This window comes from Dromiciops gliroides, chromosome 4 (genome assembly GCF_019393635.1).
Source record: "Dromiciops gliroides isolate mDroGli1 chromosome 4, mDroGli1.pri, whole genome shotgun sequence".
Taxonomy (NCBI): Eukaryota; Metazoa; Chordata; class Mammalia; order Microbiotheria; family Microbiotheriidae; genus Dromiciops; species Dromiciops gliroides.
In genome coordinates this window covers 24,345,918-24,363,249 of record NC_057864.1, presented here as the reverse complement: position 1 = coordinate 24,363,249, position 17,332 = coordinate 24,345,918, and the positions used below count along the sequence as shown (strand labels likewise).

At 48.0% G+C, this 17,332-nt stretch overlaps 1 protein-coding gene across 3 annotated transcripts in view; it reads left to right on the top strand.

Annotated features, from left to right (window-relative positions):
* The window catches only part of ACOT11 (acyl-CoA thioesterase 11), a 78,973-nt gene that overhangs the window by 44,990 nt on the left and 16,651 nt on the right, over positions 1 to 17,332 (top strand). For 2 of the 3 annotated variants that reach the window (XM_043963816.1, XM_043963815.1), the window contains exons 4-6: positions 5,493 to 5,553; positions 7,032 to 7,130; positions 14,797 to 14,932. In XM_043963816.1, coding sequence (XP_043819751.1) covers positions 5,493 to 5,553; positions 7,032 to 7,130; positions 14,797 to 14,932 — 296 coding nt within the window. Of the gene's footprint in view, positions 1 to 1,039; positions 1,059 to 5,492; positions 5,554 to 7,031; positions 7,131 to 14,796; positions 14,933 to 17,332 lie in introns of those variants that run through there. The other variant, XM_043963817.1, reaches the window with a different exon arrangement.

Genomic DNA, 17,332 nt, shown 5'->3' with positions numbered 1-17,332 from the left:
AAAGAAGCCGGATGCTGACCTGGGTTTGAATTCCACGCTGACACCTGCTGCCTGTTTCTTCTGTCTCTGGAACTCAGTTTTCCCATCTGTAAAATGAGGAGGAGCCTCTGGGCTCCCTTCCAGCTATGGAGATGCTTTCAGACAAGGAGGGCTGTGCAACAAGGGGCTGGGTCAACTGTGTGTGGTGGTGAGCTCCCTGTCGTCACCAGAGGTCAGGCTCACAGTAGAGGCTGACCCGGAAAGGCCCCTGCTTGAATCCTGGCTCCCGGCCCGAGCGGACGTGTGACCTTGGGCAAGTCACTTCTCTCAAAAGTGGCCAAAGGGCCCCTGGGGCTCAGTTTTACAGAAGAGAAAACAAAGTCTCCGAGAGAGGAAGCAAGTTAGCTTGAGACCCTGAGGAGACTGGAAGGAATGTCCTAGACAGACAGGTTGAAGATGCTGGGTGTTTAGCCTAAAGCAGAGAAGTGGTCATTCAGTCATTTTTAGGTTGTGTCCCACTCTGTGACCTTGTCTGGAGTTTTCTTGGCAGAGATGCTGACATGGTTTGCCATTTCCTTCTCCAGCTCATTTTACAGTTGGGGAAACTGAGGCAAACAGGGTGAAGTGACTGCCCAGGGTCACACAGCTGGTAAGAGTCTGAGGCAAGATTTGAACTGAGAAAGAAGAATCTTGCTGTTTCCTAGCCCAGCGCTCTATCCACTGCACCACCTCGCTGCCCCCAAGAAAAGTCTTAAGGAGGTGATAATAATGGCCTTCAAGTATTTGAAGGGCTGTGTTGGGGAAGGCAGAACCAGGCATCATAGACAGAAGGTGCAGGGTGTTGGTTTTGGCTCAGCATAAACTGGCTGATGGTCACAGCTGGGCCCCAGTGGCGTGGGTGGCCACCCTGGCTCGGGGCAGGCAGCTACCCAGAGGCCCCATTCACTGAGCTCTTTCTCTGTGCTGAGGGCCAGGCTTACAAATGTGAGCAGGTGAAGTCGTCTCTGTCCTCAAGGAGCTACGGGGTGTCTGGAGAGGTTCAAGTGGTCACTGGTCTGGGCTGTCCTAGAAGAGTCTGGGTATGTCTGGGCAGGGCCCTCCTGAAGTGGGTTGGGCTGGTTTGGTGCAGGGGGGTGTGGGCTGGAGGTTGCAGCAGCCCCACCGAAGGAAGCTGTTCTGCTAGGGCACAGAGAGAGGGCCTGGCTCTCCTGAGGAGTCTCCCTGCCAAGGGGGACTTGTTCCCTCTTGTCTCCATTGGATGGCACCTCTGCAGGATGCTGGCGGGCACCCACGCCTTGCTGTGCCGAGTGCTTCTGACGCATCCAGGCAAGGAGTTTGCTGGTCCCGTGCCCAGGGCTGTGAGTAAGTGTGTGTGTGTGTGTGTGTGTGTGTGTGTGTGTGTGTGTGAGAGAGAGAGAGAGAGAGAGAGAGAGAGAGAGAGAGAGAGAGAGAGAGAGCGAGCGAGCGCTAGTGCTTGTTTATGCCTGGTGGGTTGTGACACAGGCATATTGGGAACGAATGTGGCAAACCCTTCCAGCCCTGCTGCCCCAGGGAGGCCAGGGAAGGCGTGTGGGGCAATGGATGAATGAGTCGACAAGGTCAGGGGTAGGGCAGAGCATTCCCAGGCATCCTGGCTGGGTCGGGCCCAGGGAGAGGCGCTATTGAGCTGGGCCTCAGCCACAACGGTCAGCCCCCTGGCACTGAGGCCGTGGCAGAGGTCTTGACCAGGCCTGCGTCCATGGAAACAGTGACTGTGGGATGGGGGACCGAGGCTAGGGGCTGCGGCTAGGAAAAGCTGAGAAGGCTCAGAGCTGAAAAGAGACGACTATACGGAACATTCAAGCCAACCCTCTCTTCTAGAAAAGATGACCGAAGGGCAGGGACTCAGGCAGCCGGCTGCAAGAGCTGAGATTCGGACCAGGGGCCTCAGCCCCTGCTTTCCCCTGGTGGGCCAAATGACTCTTTTCCAGGTAGACCACACAGAGTCCCAGCATCTCTCTCAGGGCTGGATGGGGCCTTTCTGCGTATTCCTAGCCAGGGAGGCCAATCTATGGGCACACCCCAGAGTCTTGGCTACTTCTGTAAAAAATGGGAGAAGGCAGGAGATCCCTCACTGTGTTCCCCAAGGGCAATGGGGGAGGATTATGGGAAATACTGGCTGGAGGAGCCAGGGAGAGGAGGGAAACTCCCTGCCTCAGGGAGAGAAGAGCGAGATTCTGGGAGAAATGAAAGGAGACCTTTCTCAGGGCCTGGCCCCAGCTTTACAGGAGCAGGCCCCGATGGGGGGTGGGGGGGCCAAGGTGAGGTCGTCGGCAAACTCCAGTGTCTCCCAGTCACCTCCAGGGTCAAATACAAAATGCTCCGTTTGGCCTTCAAAGCCCTTCCCACCCTGGCCCCCTCCCACCTTGCCAGTCTCCTCAGACCCCATGCCCTGAATGTGCAGCCTTCAGTGCAGGGACGCTGACCTCCTGGCTGATCCACAAACCAGGCCCTGCGCGTCCAGATACTAGGCCTTTCCTCTGGCTGGGCCCCAGGCCTGGAGGGCTCCCCTGACTCAGTGCCTGGCACATAGTAGGAACTTAATATTTACTGACCGACAGGGCCTCTGGTGGAGGTGTCCGAGGGAGCAGGCTCGTTGCTTTCTCCACGAGTCACGTATCTTGGGAGGCTTTTCACTAGGTACCAACTTCTACCCCCCAGAGTATTTGACCATAATTTAAGTTCTCCAACAAAAGAATTGGCATTGTGTCTCCAAGCTCCCCCCTGCCCCCCAAAAAAGATTGAAGCACAAAGAGGTTGTCATTTGCCCCACACAGCAGGTTAATGGGGCAGCTGAGAAAAGCATGGTCATTCCCCACACTTTGTAAGTACCATAACATCCTCGGCTTTGGCTGGTTGATCGGAACCTTCATAGATCTCCTAACCCAAGGGTCTGCGGCCCAGCAGCCCCGCAGACCGTGGCCACATTCTGAAGTTTGCTGACCCTGAACCAGCCCAACTCCCCTTCCTGAGGAAGGGAGAAATAGAGGCCTCTGCGGGGAGTGACCTCCCAAGGGCACACCTGTGCTAAAGGACTTGAACCTGGATCTTCTGACTTCTGATCAGGCGCTCTTTCAAATGTAATACAGTGGCCCACGTGATGTCATAGCTGGGAGGGGCCTGAAAATGGTAGAGCTCAAGATGGTCTTCTTAGAACAGTCATAGAGCACCTTCTCCCTCCCTCCCTCCCTCCCTCCGATTTCTCAGCTGATATTTTATAAGGTTTGCGGTTTTGAGGCTTGCAAAGCACTTTATATATACACTTTATATATACTTTATATATACATTTGATCTTCACAACAATGCTGGCTGGTAGGTGCTAGAGGGATTCTTATCCCCATTTTCCAGATAGGGAAACTGAGGCTGGGAGAGATGTTAGTGACTTGCCTTTGGGCACTCACCTAGGAAGGTGAAAGAGGTTGGATTTGAACCCAGGTCACTCCTGAATCCAGAGCCTGTGCTCTTTTTATCCCAGTAATCTGCCTTTTGCCAGACCTATGCCCCAATTTACCTTTACCATAAGACAACAACTTTAGAGTTGGAGGGAACCTCAGAGGAAATCCTGTCCAACCCTCTCATTTCACAGATGAGTAAACTGAGGCCCGGGGATGTTCAGTGACTTGGCCAGAGTTACGGCTGGTAAATGGCCAGGCTGGGATCTGAACTTGGGTCATCTGACTCTTCTGCCCCAGCACGTCTCCATCTCCCTACCAGACGATAGCAAAGTGAATGGTGTTCTCCCAACCCCATTGATCATGAGCTCAGTGAGGGTAGGGCCTGTGGTGGTTTTCGTTGGTATTCCTAGTGCCAAACTCAGTGTTCTTTCACATTAGGAAGTTAATAAATGTTTGCTGAATGAATAAGTGAATGAATGATGTTGGAAATCAGACTGTAATGCAAGAGAGCACTTAATCAATTAACATGCATTCATTAAGCACCTTCCACTCGAGTGCCTGGGATACTCTTACAGAAAGGAAACCACCCCTGCTTCCATTCTAATCTGGGGAGAGGACAGGGAGAGGGGAGGAAGGGAGTCCCAGAGATGATGAGTCCATCTCTACAGCACCCAGTCCGGTAGCAATGGCTGGGTAGATTCCATTGCTTGATACTTGTTCCCAAAGCAAGAGCCAGAGGTAGACTGTGGTTGAAGGAGGCTGGGGGTAGGGAAAAGCCCACTAGAAGAGGCCTGTGCTGGGGACAGCCTAGTGTCCTGGGCGGGGCAGAAGCCTTATCTGAATGGGGCAGGGACCATAAGGCAAGGCACAGAGACATTATGGCTGTAGGAGTGAGATGGGGAAGATATCACTGTAGGCTTCAGGGTGAATCAGGGGAGGCTTCCTGGAGGTGGTGGTGGTAGTGGGTGGGGGGACCTGAGTTAGGCTTTGAAGGATAGACTAGATTGTCTGAAACCAGATAGAACAGAAAGGAGGGGACACTGTAGTCAGGGGAGATAGGAAAGAGAGGAAGGTAAGGGGGTCTTCAGGGGCTATGGGTCTAGAGCTGGAAGGCCTTTGAGCTGAGGCAGCTGAGGTTCACAGGGATCAGGCGGCTTGCCCATGCTCAGTAAGTACCAGAGGTGACCTTCAGCCTCAGGCCCCTTGTCCCCCACATCCAGCACCCTCTTTTGTTTGGCCCTGCCACCCCTTGGGCTCCATGGGACCCTAAGCAAGTGACAAAGGCAGACATCATTCCTTTTTTTTTTTTTTGGTTTTGCAGGGCAATGAGGGTTAAGTGACTTGCCCAGGGTCACATAGCTAGTAAGCGTCAAGTGCCTGAGGCTGGATTTGAACTCCTGTCCTCCTGAATCCACTGTGCTACCTTGCAGCCCCCCAAAGGCAGGCTTCAAAGTCAAGGTGCTCGGCTTTCCCAGCAGCACATTTCCCACAGTGCCCAGCTTTCTCCAGGCCTTCACTGATCCCCTTCTTTCCCCCAGTCATGTGATGGTCATCCCAAGATGCTTGGTCAGGGCTCCTCCACAAGCACTCCTCGGTACCTCCAGGGGAGGGTGGGCACCAATGGCAAGATGAGAACCCTCTGCAAGCATTGGTGATACTGGGCCTGGACATGGGGCCTGGTCCCGAAGTACTGGACAGTGTCAGAAAGAAGAGAGATTAGGTCCCAGGGGATGGAACAAAGACAGGGAATTACAGGAGGGCAAGGGAGGGCGTGGCCTAAAGTAAAACCTGAATGGCCAGAGCTGTTCCACAGGGGACTGGCCTGTCTTGGGGCCACAGGCCTCCTCCTCTGGTCTCTTTCCCTTCTCTCCTTTCTCCTGGATAACTCGGTATCACAGGACCCAGAGCTGTAAGGCTCTTGGAGACCGTCCTTCCAGCTCCCTCATTCCTTACATCAGGCAGCGGCAGCTTAGAGTTATCCAAGGTCATACAAGGAGGAAGCAGCTTGGCCAGGATTTGAACCCAGGGCCTCTTGGGCCAGTATGGCTGTGAGCATTATACTTCTTCTTCTCTCCCCAGAACGGGACAAGTGGTCAACATAAAAGCCAAGGTGAACCGGGCCTTCAACTCCAGCATGGAGGTAGGCTAGAAGCCAGGTGTGTGTATGGAACCTGGGGAGAGGCGAGTTGTGCCAGGGGGGTAAGGTGTGCATGTGTGCGTGTGTGTGTGTGTGTGTGTGTGTGTGTGTGTGTGTGTGTGTGTGCGCGTGAGCCTGGGGGGGGCAGGTGTCTATATGGGGTTGGTCTAGGGGGGTAGGTATGTTGGGGGGCTGAAGCCTGGATAGGCAGCTGTGTAGGGGTGGTGGGGTCGAGCCCTTAAGTCGACATTTGGGAGTACAAGTTCAAGTTCGTCCCCCCATTAGGGTGTCCCCCTCCCGCTGATCACTCTTGGTTCTTGACTTCTATTTCTGGTCATTCTTGCCAAACATTAGGACCAGCTCACATTTCTTTTGTGTTCTGGGGGTTTACAAAGCCCATGAAGAAAGTTATTTACTATAAGGACTCTTTATCCAAATTTGCTGACGAAGAAGCTCAGGCCCACAAAAGGGAAATGAATTACCCAAGATCACTAAGCTAGGAACTGGAATCTAAATGTGAGTCCCAGGCCAGTGTTCTTTGCCCTGGGGCTATCCAAGTATTTAGGCAGTGTGGTGCGGTAAGCAGGGCTCTGGACTGGGAATCAGGAGTCCTGGGTTCCAGTCCTCTCTATTCCTCTTAACCGGCCCAAGTGACCCTGAACGAACCCCTCTCCTCACTGCCCACTTCTAGCCTACCTTGGCCTGGCTCTGGCAGGCTTTGGGCAGCAGCCCCACTGCAGGCGCATGTCCCTCTCCAGAGGTTTGGCCAGCAAGGAGTAAATAAAAACGTTGGTTTTGGACCGTAGCAACAATTAAAGTCCATTATCTAAGGCCAGGAAGATTATCCCAAGAAAATCTGAAATGAAGGCTCCTTAAAGAAGAGGGATGTTCCCCTGGCCCCAGACAACTCTCTCGGACTCAAGAACTTGAGGCAGGTGGTGACCTGCATTAGTACAGGGAGCTTCCTCCCCAGGAGCTTCTTGTCAATCACCAATCTCCAAATTTATCATCACCATCCTGATCCCACTGGGACCCCATGGAATCTCCCTTGCCACTGGGATGGGTCAACCTCCACAAGGCGAGGTGGGCCGTTTCCCATGAGGCCGGGTCTCTGGGCAGGGTAAGCTCAGGAATACTAGAAAGCCAAGGTCTGGCCACCTTTCGGGCTGTTGGAGAGGCCCCATTGCCTCCTGCACGGGTCCCACAGGGCTCCCTTTCACCCCTTCCTTGCAGCCACGGCCTCCTCCAAGCCCTCAGGCCCTAGCATCTCACAGCACATTCAGGATCTAGGCTGGGCTTCTTCCCAGCCCTGGCCTCCAAGGTTCAAGGGGTGACTTCTTTCCAGTTAGGTCTGGACAAGTAGATTCATATATGGCTAATGCATGAAGAACCAGGGCGTTGGGAGCCCTCAGGGAGGCTGACGGGAGCCCTGAGCACCTGCTGCTGAGCCTCCTCAAATCTGGATGTCTCTACCCTTGCAGGTGGGCATCCAGGTGACCTCAGAGGACCTGTGCACTGAGAAGCAGTGGAACGTGTGCAAAGCTCTGGCCACATTTGTGGCCCAGCGAGACTCTTTCAAGGTAGGCAGAGGGCTGCCATCGCCGTTCTGATCCGCCTAGTGACCGGCTCTCCTGGGTCCAGGGTTTTCCTGTCAGTCATGTTTGTAGACTGAGGTGACCGGGCCAGCAGGAGGCTCAGCTCCCCTGAGGCAGGGAGGGCAGCCAAGAGCCTGTGGTCCCAGCTGAGTCCAGCAAATGTCCATGAAGTGGCCAGACTGGCTAGCACACTTGTAGGATTTACAGGACCCTGGAATGCACAGAGTGTGTTTAGGGAATCACAGTCCATAGAACCAGGAAGTACAGAGATGACATCAGAGAAATCCTTCCCTGTTGCAGTTGTCCCAGGGTAGGGCGGGTTGCCTCCTCAGTGAGCATACTCCTCTATCCCTCAAGCAGAGGCAGGACGATCTCTTGTCTGGTACGCTGTAATAGTCCCTTGCCCCCCATCAATTCATCTTTCAATTATTCAGCCCCTTCCATATACCAGGCACTGTCCTAGGTGCTGAGGATACAGACACAACGAATAAAACTCTCCCTCCTCCCAAAGGGGTCATCTAGTCTAATTCTCCTTTTACAGAGAAAACAGAGATTGGGAATTGACTTTCCCAATGTGTCAGAGGGACTAAATCGTACTCTAATGCATTTTGAGGCAGCCAGGTGATGCACTGGAGAGACCATTGGACCTGGAGCCAGGAAGACCCAGAGTTCTAATGCTGCCTCAGACACTTACTTACCCTATGACCCCGGCAAGTCACTTAACCCCTGTCTGTCTCTCTTTCCTCATCTACAGAGTGAGGATAATAACAATACTTCCACCCCAGGGTTGTCCTGAGGATAAAATAAGATAACATTTGTAAAGTGCTTTGTAAACCTTAGTGTCATTATTATTTGAACTCAGGTCCTCCTGAATCCAGGGCTGGCGTTCTATCCACTGTACCACCGAGCCGCCCCCAGAGGTGACTCTTGAACTGTCCCTTGTATGATTTGAATTGGTGGGGAGTTGATGGAAGGTATTGAAGCACAGTCTTTGGCAGAAAAGGGAATGGGGCAGAGGTGAAACCTACTTGTGTTCAGGGATGGCCTGGAACCTGGGCTGGCTGGGGCTGAGTACATGAGTCTTAGGAAATCGCATAGGTAAGGAATGTAATTGCTTTGATAATTAAACTATATTCTCTGGCTCAGTTAATCATTCCTGGGGGAAGCATCGGGTCTGAACCACAATGCCATAACCTATACTGTTATTATAATTACTACCATCAACCTGCTGCTGATACTACTACTACTACTACTACTACTTCTAAATAGCCAGCATTTACATAGAGCTTTAAGGGTTGTGAAATGCTTTATGCAGATTATCTCATCTGATCCTTGCAACAACCCTGTGAGGCAGATGATATTGTCTCCATTTTACAGATGAGGATACTGAAGCTTAGAGATTCCAACTCAGATATCTTTGATTCCAAGTCCAGTGCACCACCGTGCCACCCAACACCCTCCAAATGAAGGGTTTGGTGCCCGGGAGCAGATCACTCTGTGTGACGATTTCTCTGGAGAGCTAGCTGTATATTTCCTGGTCTTCAATGACATGGCAAGGATATTGGACTTCGACTGATAAAAACTTGGGAACTGTTGTAGGCTCCAGCCAGGAAATTGAAATCAATTAATCAATCAATGAGTAGGGAGCTGGATGCACCTAGAGTCAGAAAGCCCTAAATTCAACTCCTTCAGTTACTTACTAGCTGTATGACCCTGGGCAAGTCATTTAACTTTGTCTGCCTCAGTTTCCTTCTGTAAAATGAGAATAATAAATAATAGCATCCACCTCACAGATTCCTTGTGAGGATCAAACAGGATATTTGTGAAGTGCTTTGCATACCTCAAAGCACTATATAAATGTGAATTATTATTATAATATTACTATTTATTGACAGAACAAAAATGGAGTTTAATATTCTCCTCTCAAGCTGAAACACTTCCCTTCCTAAGGCATTGCCTTGTTCATTTTCCATATCATTACCCCAGTTTCCAGATGTGAACATTTGAGCTATTCCTGATTTGTAGAAGGGGCATAGACTAGATAATCGCTAAAGTCCTTTCTGACTGTGCTATTCTGTAATTCTGTTATATAGTGGATTTGGGGTCAGAGAACCTTGGTTCAAATTCTGGGTCTCCCCCCAACAAATGGACTTGCTTTTATTTTACATTTAATTTTAATTTTATTTTTCTCAATTAAACCTAAACAAACATTTTAAGCATTCATCTAAAATTTTTTTGAGTTCCATGTTCTTTCCTTCCCTCCTTTCTTCCCTCCCTCTCGTGCCCCCTCCTTGAGAAGGCAGGAAATTTGATATTGATTATGCCTGTGCAGTCATTGCATTAATTTTCTGTCTTCTTTTTTTTTTTTTAGATGGGGCAATAAGGGTTAAGTGACTTGCCCAGGGTCTCACAGCTAGGAAGTGTCAAATCTCTGAGGCCGGATTTGAACTCAGGTCCTGCAGAATCCAGGGCAGGTGCTTTATCCACTGCACCACCTAGCTGCCCCCCATTGCATTTATTTTATATGTATTCAGTATATGCCTATCTAAGTATATACTATCTCCCTTTATAGAATATTAGCTCTCTGAGGGCAGGCATTGTTTCATCTTGGTCTTTGAACCTCCAAACACTTGGTACCATGCTGGGAACTTAGTAGGTACTTAACAAATACTTTGTTGATTCCAGAAGAGCCCCTGGCAGACTGGATGAGACCAGAGGAAGGTTCTAGGTTGCTGGTCTTTCTTTAGGGAAGAGTGCATCGGAGTTTAGCAAACTACTTGTTGACTCTGGCTCCAGTTTTCAGGACACCCCCTCCCCCTCCCTTGGTTCTCCTCTGTGACCATTGGAGTGACTCCACTTGCTGGAGAGTTACTGTAGGAAAGCTCCGCCATGAGGAGAAGGCATCTGAGGGCAAGCCATGCGGCTTCTCCTTGGTGTCAGGAAGTAACATTTGCTCGTGGGTACTGTCTATCAAAGCTAGCAGCCAATTAGCTTGGAGCTGTGTGTGCGTGTGGATAGGATGTTCCCAGTTTCACAGAAGGCTTGTGGGAGGAAGAAGGGGTGAGGCTGGCTCTCTTGCTCTCTTTTGTCAGGACTCTCATGGAGAGTGGAATAGAAATGCGGGCTTCCTGAGATAGATAGCTGAATCTAGGCCTCTTTCTCTCTCTCTTCACCAAATTCTTTTTTTTTTTTTTTTTAGTGAGGCAGTTGGGGTTAAGTGACTTGGCCAGGGTCACACAGCTAGTAAGTGTTAAGTGTCTGAGGCTAGATTTGAACTCAGGTACTCCTGACTCCAGGGCCAGTGCTCTATCCACTGCGCCATCTAGTTGCCCCTCTTCACCAAATTCTTATTCTCCTTAATAAATGCTTAAAAGTCTAACTCTTGCTAAAGCTTATAATTTATTGGCGACCACTCATTAGATATTTTAGATAGACTAGCTAGAATTTTAGCCTCTTACAGATGCCCCCCTTTGTTTCTTCAAGGAACACAGAGTGTTTCCTTGATGAAACACCTCCTACCTCTCTGACCATGCCTTCTCAGTTTTCTTTGTTGGATCCTTCTCCAGGGCAGGCCAGCTAGCAGTGGGGGTCCCCAACGCTCTGTCCCACACACTGTTCTCTTCTCCTTGGATACTACTTCACTCGTTGACCTCACCAATTCCCATGATTTCAACGATCTCTTTGCAGATGGCTCTTAGATCTAGTTCTCAGGTCCTTACCTCTCCCAGCCTCCAATTTCACATTCCCAACTACCTTTTATCCACCTTGAACCATAGACATCTTAAACTCAACAAGTCCAAAACTGAACTCGCTTTAAGCCAACCTCCCCTTCTCCCTAATTATTCTATTACTGTCAAGGGAACCACCATCCTCACAGATACCTTCCAACCTAGGTGTCATCTTCGACTTGTCGCTCTCTCTCAGCCACTTGCCATATCCAATCAGTGGTCAAATCGCATCATTTCTACACATGCAACTTTTCTCCTTCTGCCCCCTTCTCTCCTTTGGCACTGCTACCATCTTGGTATGGGTTCTCATCCCCGATACCCTAGACTATTGCAATAACCTGCTAGCTGTACCCCCTATCTTAAGTCTCTCCCCTACCCCGACTCCAATCCATTCGACCTGCAGCTGTGATATTGATTATCCCATAAGGATAGTTTTCAACATTTGTTTTTATAGGATTTTCAGTTCCAGATTTTTCTCCCACCCTCCCTTCCCTCCCTCCCCAGGACAGCAAGCAATCTATAGGTTATATATGTGCAATCATATTAAACATATTTCTGCAATAGTCATATTGTGACAGAAGAGTCAGAGCACAAGGGAAATAACACACAAAAAGAATTTTTAAAAAATAGCCCCAAAGTAGAAATAGTATGGTTCAATCTGCATTCCTAAACCACAGTTCTTTTTTTCTGGATGTTAAGAACATTTTCTATTATGAAGTTCTTTGAAATTGTTTTGGACCATTGTGCTCCTGAGAAGAGCCAAGTCTGTCACCATTGTTTATCACACAATGCTGCTGTTACTGTATACGATGCTCTCCTGGTTCTGCTCCTCTCAGTCAGCATCAGTTCATGTAAGTCCTTCCTCAAGTATGGTTCTGATCACATCATGCCTGTCCCCACTCAACCAACTTCAGTGGCTCCCTATCACCTCAGATATCAAATGTCACATCATTCAAAGCCCTTCATAACCTGGTTTCATACCCTTGACCCCCCTTTCTAGTCCTCTGATCTCTTATGCATCTTCCCACCTTTTGGGCTCTGTGATCCAGTGACATTGACCTCTACGCTCCTCTAGGCTCTGGGGATTTTCACTGGCTATCCCCCGTAATCCCTCCTCGTCTTTTCCTCCTGGCTTCTTTCGAGTCCCAGAAAAATTCCTGATGCAGATCCTCCCCTTTGTTAGTGCCCCTTCATGCTAGTGCCTTCCTGCTGGTGATTATCTCTAGTTTATCCTATCTGTAGCTTTTTGGTAAAGAGTCGTTTGTGTGTTGTCTTCCCCATCAGACTTTGAGGGCAGCGACTAGTTTTTGCCTTTCTTTGTGTTCCCAGTGCTTACCACAGTGCCTGGCACAGAGTAGGTGCTTTATAAGTGCTAGTTGACTGACTGTTGGTTGAGCATCTCTGTTGCTAGATACTATGGCTAGTGGAGGCAAGGAGGTAAAAAACCAACACCCCCTGCCCCAACCCTACCACCCCTGCCACTGCTACTCTCTGTTGCCATCACAGGGATCACACTCCACATACCTGCTCTTGGGCTGAGCCTGAAACTCTCAAGATGAATCATTGACTCTAGGGAATGGCCACCTTTAGCTATTTAAAGGTGTCTCAGGGTAGGGCCAGTCTTCAGCCAGCAAACCCCAAGTTCCCCTTCCAATTCAATCAGAAAAACTTTGTAAGGGGACTTAGGGGGCTGAAACAACTTTGCAATTAGTTTAATACCTTTTAAACATATGAATGCTTTATTACATCTGTGATGAGGCCTCTGCTTTCTGTGACTGCATCACTCAACACAAGTGAACCAAGTGGTCAAAGACCAGCTGCCCCTCTTTCCTTAGGTATCTATCTATGTGCTGTCTCCTCTCAGAGAATGGAAGCTCTCTGAGGGCAGGACATGTTTTTTCTCTTTTTGTCTTTGTAACTTCAGTACCCAGTACAGTGCTTGACATGTAGCATTGTTGTTCAGTCACTTTCAGCCACATCTAACTCTTTGCGATCCCATTTGGGGTTTTCTTGGCAAAGATTCCGGAGTGGTTTGTCATTTACTTCTCCAGCTTATTTTACAGATAAGGAAACTGAGGAAAACAAGGTTAAGTGACTTGCCCAGGGTCACACAGCTAATTTCTGAAGCCAGATTTGAACTTACAAAAATGAATCTTGCTGAATCCAAGCCCAGCACTCTATCCGCTGCACATAGTGGGCAATGCTCAATAAATGCTTGTTGCTTGATGCTGGCTGAGCCCCTGGTAAACTGGTTATTAGGGGAAAGAGCCAGGTCTTACCTTAGAGAAGAATTAATATTATAGTCTATTACATTATATTAATTATAATATTAAAGTCTATAATATACCATATGATAAACATATGTAGTAATGGTAGCAACCTAAGAGCAAGAAGATGCCTTAGCATTTATAACCCAAGCAGCAAAGTCCTGCCAACATTTATTGTATACCCAGTATGTGTGGGGATCTGTTGAGACCATAGGATTTAGAGCTAAAATCAGCCAATCAACAAATATTCGTCAAATGTCTACCAAGAGCCAGGCATCAGGATGACAAATATAAAAATGCCATCAGGAGCTGACGTTCTATGGGGTAAGGGTGGGGAGGACCACCTGGTTACATATATAATAACAGATATCCCCGCTGGGCTCAGGGGACCAGGACCACTTGCCTTCTCCCACTAAGGGGCCCCTAGCTCTGGACTTATGTATAGCCTGGGTTCAGTCCTGAAGGAGCCTGACCTCTAAATGAGAGGGGTCAGTTTCTTTCTCATACTCTGGTTCTTGATGTCCCCTCCTCAGAGCCTTGTGGGAAATCACTAAAAGCTTAGATTCGACTCATTTCTAGGATTTCCCCCAAAGGGTATAGAAAGTACTCACTGTCAAGCAGGTATAGGAAAGTTATTTATGTCATCTACTATGAAAGAAGTGCTGAGAACACTAAAGACTAATAAGTATGTGCTGACAAAAACTCAGAACTGGATCCAGTAACCAATAACTTCTATCGGACTCTCCCAGGAGGTTGACACTTAAAACATTAAAATGTGAGACATGGGGCAGCTAGGTGGTGCAGTGATTAAAGCACTGGCCTTGGATTCAGGAGGACCTGAGTTCAAATCTGGCCTCAGACACTTGACACTTACTAGCTGTGTGACCTTGGGCAAGTCAGTTAACCCTCATTGCCCAACCAAAAAATAAATAAAATAAAATGTGAGATATTTGGTGGGGCAGTGGAATTGGCATTTTACCTTCACTTCAACTCTACATTGTCCAAACAACTCCCTTAAGGGCAATGTCTTCTGGGGAACCAGGACGGTGCTTGGGTTTCTCCTCTGGTCATTGGACATCTTCTCTAGAAACTGTTTATAGTAGCACCTGACTGAGGGACTCAGAGGCTGCTGACTCATGAAATCACCTTGAAGTCTAGAAACATCTAGACTCCTGATTAGGGAAAGAAATACAGAAATGAGGAGGCTGACAGGGGCCCACCTAGGCAGCACATGATTTAGCTGCTATGTGTAAGCCTGTTGCTGGACAACATGCAGGGGGAAGTGCAGGGGGTATGTGGCAAGATGCCTTTCCCTCCCTGTCATGGGATTTCCCAAATAGAGAATTCCATACTGCATATTCCAGGAAGAGGAAGAAGAGAGTGAGTGGAACTTATCTCTTTCAAATTTAGTGTAGGGCATTTGGTCAGAGAGGTCAGGGTGGGGGGGTGGTATAAGGGGAAGAATGCAGAGTCTTAAAGGCCAGTGGCAGAGAGATCTTTGGGAAGAAAGATGCTGTAGAGTTGCCCAAGCTCATCTTCCCAAGGATGCACCCTTTCTCCCCCTGATGCATGGGTCATTCCATGATATAAATGGACACACTTTTTGTTGATTTCAATCTCTTCTTCCCTCGTTCTTTCCCCCCCTCTGCATGTCAGGTAAAGCTAAAACAGATCTTGCCACTGACAGAGGAGGAAAAGGTGGAGTACAGTGTGGCTGCAGAGCGTCGAAGGATGAGGCTGGTGTACACAGAAACCATCCAGGACCTCCTGGCCAACAGCGTCATTCAGGATGGTAAGGCGCCCCTGCAGGACCCAGTGTGGGAGCAGACCATAGGGTGGGCAGAGAGAAATGGGCTGGGATTGAAGTCCAGAGAACAGTGGATGAAAAACAAGCTAGGTAAGGATGGATAGAGGGAATGAGAGATAACCCAGAGATGAGAAGACTCAGGCGGTACGTAAGAGCCATTGTCAAGAATTTGAAGGTCTGTGTGGAAAAGGGATTATTAGACTTACTTAGCTTGACCCTGGGGAGGCAGAACAATGGGTGAAAGCTGCAAGGAATGGGCCTTTGCATCCTTCCTCACATTCCCCTCTGACCGCTCTGACCACTTCTCTTTGCTTTCATCTGTACAATGAAAGCTTCCCTAACAATTAGAGAGAGGCTGCTGGCTCCGGACCTTGGTTTACTCCTTTGTAAAATGAAAGCATTAGAATACGTGACCTCTGAGTTCTCTTTCTGTTTTCATGTTCTAGGAACCCAATAATTATCTTGTACATGGGTATTTCTATTTAAAAAAAATATGAAATTGGCCTTTTTATCTTGTCTGTGAGAAACTTGGTCAGATGCTTTGCTAAAACTTCAGCCAACTGTATCCGTAGTATTTCACTGATCTTTGAGTCACTAACCCTGGCAAAAAAGAAAATTGGGCTAGTCTGGCATACCCATTCTTGATGAAGCTGTCCTGGCTCTTGGTGATCACTGCTTCCTTTTCTAGATGTTCTCTCACCATCCTTTTAATTATATGTCTTAGAATTGTGTCTAGAGGGACAGCTAGGTGGTGCAGTGGATAGAGCACCAGCCCTGGATTCAAGAAGACCTGAGTTCAAATCTGGCCTCAGACACTTGACACTTACTAGCTGTGTGACCCTGGGCAAATCACTTAACCCCAATTGCCTCACATGCAAAAAAAAAAAAAAGAATTTTATCTAGAGTAAAAAGCAAACACACTGACCTATAGTTTACAGATTCTGCCCCCTGCCCTTTTTTAGAAAATCAGGATAATATCTGTCCTTTCCCAATCCAGTAGCACTATTCCTGTTCTTGCTGATTCCCCAAAGCTGAACAATAGGCTCAGCAATCACTTAGGCCCATTCATTCAATGCCTAGGAATGTATGTAGTTCATCCGGGCCTTGTGACTTAATCTCATTCAGGGCACTTGCTCTCTCCTTGCTCATCCTAAGCATCGCCTCCTTGTCAGCCAGTTTTTGTTGTGTCCTTTTCAATCCTCAGCAAAGAATATAGAAGCAAAATAGGGATTGAGCATCAAGCATTTTGTTGTGACTTTCTATCATCATGTCCACCCCAAGCAAAGGTTTGATCCCTTCTGTGACTTTCTTTCTCCCACTTGTACTTTTAAATCCCCTTTTTGTTGACCTTAGCTCACTCTAAACTTCAGCATTCCTGACCCTATTTTTGCTGGACTGTGCTAGGCTGTTATATCCATTGTCTGTTACCTGACCTCACTTCCATCTTTTGTACATTTCTTCTTTTTTTTTAAAATCATAAAAATATTTTATTATTTTCTAGTTACATGTAGAGGTATTTTTCAACATTTATTTTTATAAGATTTCTAGTTCCAAATTTTTCTCCCTCCCTCCCTTCCCTCCCCCTCCCCAAGACAGCAAGATATCTGATATAGGTTATATATGTACAGTCACATTAAACATATTTCTGCATTAGTCATGTGGTGAAAGAAGAATCAGAGCAAAAAGGGAAAAATCTCAAAAAAGAAAAACAAAAAAAATAGAAACAGTATGGTTCAATCTGCATCTAGATTCCACAGTTCTTTTTTCTGGATTTGGAGAGCATTTTCCATCATGAGTCCTTTGGAATTATTCTGTACCATTGCATTGCTGAGAAGAGTTAAGTCTATCACAGCTGATCAATACACAATGTTGTTGATACTGTTTGTACATTTATTCTTTTTTTTTTTTTTTTTGGTGAGGCAATTGGGGTTAAGTGACTTGCCCAGGGTCACACAGCTAGTAAGTGTTAAGTGTCTGATGCCGGATTTGAACTCAGGTCCTCCTGAATCCAGGGCCGGTGCTTTATCCACTGCACCACCTAGCTGCCCCTGTACATTTATTCTTTTTTTTGTTTTGTTTTGTTTTTTGGTGGGGCAATGGGGATTAAGTGACTTGCCCAAGGTCACACAGCTAGTGTCAAGTGCCTGAGGCTGGCTTTGAACTCAGGTCTTTCTGAATCCAGGGCCAGTGCTCTATCCACTGTGCCACCTAGCTGCCCCTGTACATTTATTCTTAAATTATAAGTTGGTCAATAAGTCATCTACATATCCACATCAGTCTCTCTGGGCAACTCCACATTTTATTAGCATTCTAGACCCATCAAGTTGAATTCCTTTGGAGGACCTCTCCTTGATGGAGGAAACTTTGGAGATCATCCAGCTCCAT